This window comes from Physcomitrium patens, chromosome 3 (genome assembly GCF_059467195.1).
Source record: "Physcomitrium patens ecotype Gransden chromosome 3, ASM5946719v1, whole genome shotgun sequence".
NCBI classification, from domain to species: domain Eukaryota; kingdom Viridiplantae; phylum Streptophyta; class Bryopsida; order Funariales; family Funariaceae; genus Physcomitrium; species Physcomitrium patens.
In genome coordinates this window covers 1,780,050-1,783,838 of record NC_143412.1, presented here as the reverse complement: position 1 = coordinate 1,783,838, position 3,789 = coordinate 1,780,050, and the positions used below count along the sequence as shown (strand labels likewise).

The window sequence follows — 3,789 nt, the reverse complement described above, 5'->3', positions numbered from 1 at the left end:
CACATGCGTTAAATTTCACTTAATAACACGAGATTACTTTTAAGAGGAGTCGTTTGTCAAGGTAACGACGCGTGTCAAATTATCGGAGAAATAAATAAACAAAAACTGCCCTTGAATGAAGAACAAGGCCCTACAGAGGATAAACATGGCCTATGGCCGAATCTAACGGGCTTCGGTGCCCGCTTTCTGGAGGGTGTGAGCGGCGTCGACCTGAAGGCGCGAGTGCGAGAGAGACGACGACAGCAGGATTGGTTCGAATCGATAGATTGCAGGATTGCTGCTGCGGCGCTCGTGGTCGGGATGACGATGTGAATTGCGACGATCCGTGGAGGTTTCGAAGGTTCGCTGATACTCGGTGAGAGTAGTAGACATGGCCTCGGGGCTTTGCTTGTCGCATAGCCTCCTGCACACCCGCGGGCCCCTGCGGCGATGGTGCTGCTCGTCGCTCGCATTCGCCTCTAGACCCAGCGCGAATGCGTTTCTGGGCGCTCGCTATGGCAACCACAATACCTTATCAGTGCTGCGGCGGAGCGTGGTGTCGTGCTCGGCCTCCAGCCTCTCCACCGCTGCGAGCGCGGGCGTTGCAGCGGAAGGCGTCTCTCGCAATGTGGTGGAGGTTTTGGAAGAGAGAGGGTTGATCGAGTCTGTGACGAGCGAGGAGCTGAAGGCGACGTGTATGAAGCAGCGGCTCAAGGTGTATTGCGGGTTTGACCCCACCGCAGAGTCGCTGCACTTGGGCAATCTTCTGGGCATCATTGTGCTGTCTTGGTTCCAGAGGTGTGTGTAGTTGCTCTCTCGCTTGGTTTGGTTCGGTTTTGTCCGGTTGAGAATTCTGCTGGTTGAAGTCTACCGGCGATGTTAATGTCGGGTTTCTATTTTTGTTTTATTTCGTGGGACCCTTCAATATGCCCTTCGTATCTTCTCACCCTCCTCCGAACCTGATTCGATTTAAAGCCATAGACCGAAAATTGACATGCCCGTGATGCAATTTGTGAATTGTGCTGGATTGGTAGAGATGCACCGACTCGAGTGCTGTCAAACACATGAATTGGGGAGTAAAGTCTCTTTTTGCTAGTGCAACGTGAAATTTTAATGATTGTGTTTGTGTTTTTACGTTGTGACTGGAAAATGAGATTGTAATTGAGGAATGGTGCAACGCTTTCTGAATTATATGAGTTTTGTTAGAAACGAATATTGTTAATTTGCACGATTACTTTGTTTATAGCAATTTCTCGAGGCAGAATTGAGTTCTAGGGATCAAGGCAATTTTATGTGGTTAACACCGTGCTGAATGAGAATATCTCTTTAAATGCAAAGATGTTGGGGATTTGTTTGATGACATGGTGGCATGATAATAGAAGAACTGAATGCATGAGTTGTTGGCTGGAGATGTTTCCTATTTTGTTAGAGTCTGTTAAACAGTAGTTAAGCGTTCGACTTTGTTCATTCTGTGGTGAACACCTGCTGATTCTGTCATGTAGGTGTGGCCATATCCCAGTTGCGTTGATTGGAGGCGCCACAGGTCGTATAGGGGACCCGTCGGGAAAAAGCAAAGAGAGGCCTGCCCTTGACGATGACACGCTTGTCAGAAATGTAAATGGAATCCGAAAGATTCTCTCGAACATACTGAAGGTATACTTCAGACTTCAATGATAGTTTGTAAACACTCCATTCCAACTGGAGGATCTGAAACCAGTTGAATTCGTCACTAGTACGTGAAAGGGAGTGTTGAGTGTTTCCATTGTTGTGAAGTTTTAGTAGTTTCAGATGAATGCCTTAATGTGCTGTCCGCTGTGGTGTCAAACTATGCATCGAATGCTGAGATATTGAAAGTAGCTTAATACGTCTTTAGTTTACTCCCAGGAACTTGAGGAATCGTAAAAGGTTGTACTGTATACTTGAACTTGCTTGTATGTGACGGGAAACAATAGTTTTCGAAGTTGTCAATGCATAACCTGGTTCTGCACCTCATGTCTGCCTCTGTGTTGGCAGGGGAACTCGGATGAAGACGAGAAAGTCGTTGTTCTCAACAATTATGATTGGTTGAAGGAGATTTCGCTGTTGGACTTCTTAAAGGACGTCGGGAAATATGCGAGAGTTGGGACGATGATGGCGAAGGAAAGTGTGAAAGCACGTTTAAACTCAGAGGACGGCATGAGCTACACAGAGTTTACCTATCAGTTGCTCCAGGGCTATGACTTTGTGCACCTCTTCAGGGTACAGCCCTTCTGTTACGTACTTTCAAATATGATTTGACATTGTTTTCAACTTGTTGTTTATGGATTCTATGGCGGAAATGGTCTTTCGTTCATTTCATTCTGATAAGTTGTATTTGGGAGATCATCTCTTGCTAGATCATTTCAGATGTGAAAACGTCACAGTTCATATGGTTGTGTGTTATGAGCTCAATACTCTATTCTTAGCTTATGTACAACTCTCGTGCGATTGGAGCTGCTGCAGGAGGAGGGGATATCTGTACAGATTGGTGGGAGTGATCAGTGGGGTAATATCACAGCAGGGACAGATCTAGTAAGAAGATTGCTCCAACAAGAAGGAGCCTACGGTCTTACGTTTCCTCTCTTGCTTAAGAGTGACGGGACCAAGTTTGGGAAGTCTGAGAGTGGTGCAATTTGGCTCGCTCCGTCATCTTTGTCTCCATACAATTTTTACCAACATTTATTCGCTACACCTGATGCGGATGTCATTAAGTTCATGAAGCGACTTACTTTTGTTGATATCAAGGAAATTGAAGCCCTAGAAGCCAGTATGAAACAACCAGGATATGCTCCAAATTCAGTGCAGAAGAGACTGGCTGAAGAAGTCACCCGCTTTGTTCACGGAGAGCAAGGTTTAACGGAGGCACTGAAGGCCACGCAAGCTTTGGCTCCTGGAGCAGCTGCGGCGCTAGACTCACAAACCTTGGAGGCAATTGCACAAGATGTTCCTTCATGTTCTATCTCTTACTCAGTGGTTGGAAAACCTCTGGTGGATGTGAGTGTAAGCACGGGGCTTCTTCAAAGTAAAGCTGCCGTTCGACGTCTAATTAAGCAGGTATTTAAGCATGAATATTTCATCCTCAGTAACTTGATGTAGATGTTTACTTATTTTATCTTGAAAATCTTCATAGAAGTACTCATTTCGAACTTCATTTATTCATGCTTTTGAATTTGTTCTCTTGACAGGGTGGTCTCTACTTAAACAATGTCAAAGTTGAAGACGAAGGAAAGACCATGGTAGCTGAGGATATTATAGATGATAAGATTTTTCTACTTTCTGCAGGCAAGAAGAATAGGCTTGTTGTTAGGGTGACAAGATAGTCTTGTTGAAGACTAAGTTTTTCATTGTTCTCTAGAGTTTATCCACCTGACTCGATTTGGTTAGGAAGTAAAACTCTTTCTGACATTTCCTTATACTTGTGGAACCATTGACGCCTGCATTCTAATCTACTGGCTCCGTAATTATGTCTAACTTGACACGAGTGTTGTGGGCTAAAAACTTACTCTCATATGATTGACAAGCTGAACGAGTGGTAGAGCTACATCTTCATTAAGCACGTACACTTTTTACCAATCACCACTCTCTTCCAGGTCACAATGTCCTGGGTTTCTCAGAAGTAGGCAAGAAAAATATGTGTGAACTCCTTGAGACATGATGAAGCTTTTATCACGTAGCACAGATTGAAATTGTGCTCCAAAATAGTTCATAAGATGCCCCAATCCTCATCATGCCAGGCGGAATTTTCAATGCTGCTCGAGGGTTTGAAAATGTGGACATTCTACGATGTATGCG

The 3,789-nt window shown here is 44.7% G+C and overlaps 1 protein-coding gene across 1 annotated transcript; it reads left to right on the top strand.

Moving 5' to 3' along the window:
• The first annotated feature begins 253 nt into the window (after positions 1-253).
• On the top strand, positions 254-3,468 carry LOC112279373 (tyrosine--tRNA ligase, chloroplastic/mitochondrial). Its single transcript, XM_024513758.3, has 5 exons — positions 254-777; positions 1,482-1,632; positions 1,993-2,217; positions 2,461-3,051; positions 3,183-3,468. The coding sequence occupies exons 1-5, from the start codon at positions 371-373 to the stop codon at positions 3,315-3,317; spliced, it is 1,509 nt and encodes a 502-aa protein (XP_024369526.1). The 5' UTR covers positions 254-370; the 3' UTR covers positions 3,318-3,468.
• The last annotated feature ends 321 nt before the right edge of the window (positions 3,469-3,789 follow it).

Bases quoted from the DNA above. Each gene is read 5' to 3' on its own strand.
- LOC112279373 (XM_024513758.3), top strand. From the start codon at position 371: ATGGCCTCGGGGCTTTGCTTGTCGCATAGCCTCCTGCACACCCGCGGG. The intron at 778-1,481 runs GTGTGTGTAGTT...TCTGTCATGTAG, and splicing joins GTGCTGTCTTGGTTCCAGAG to GTGTGGCCATATCCCAGTTG. The intron at 3,052-3,182 runs GTATTTAAGCAT...TTCTCTTGACAG, and splicing joins TTCGACGTCTAATTAAGCAG to GGTGGTCTCTACTTAAACAA.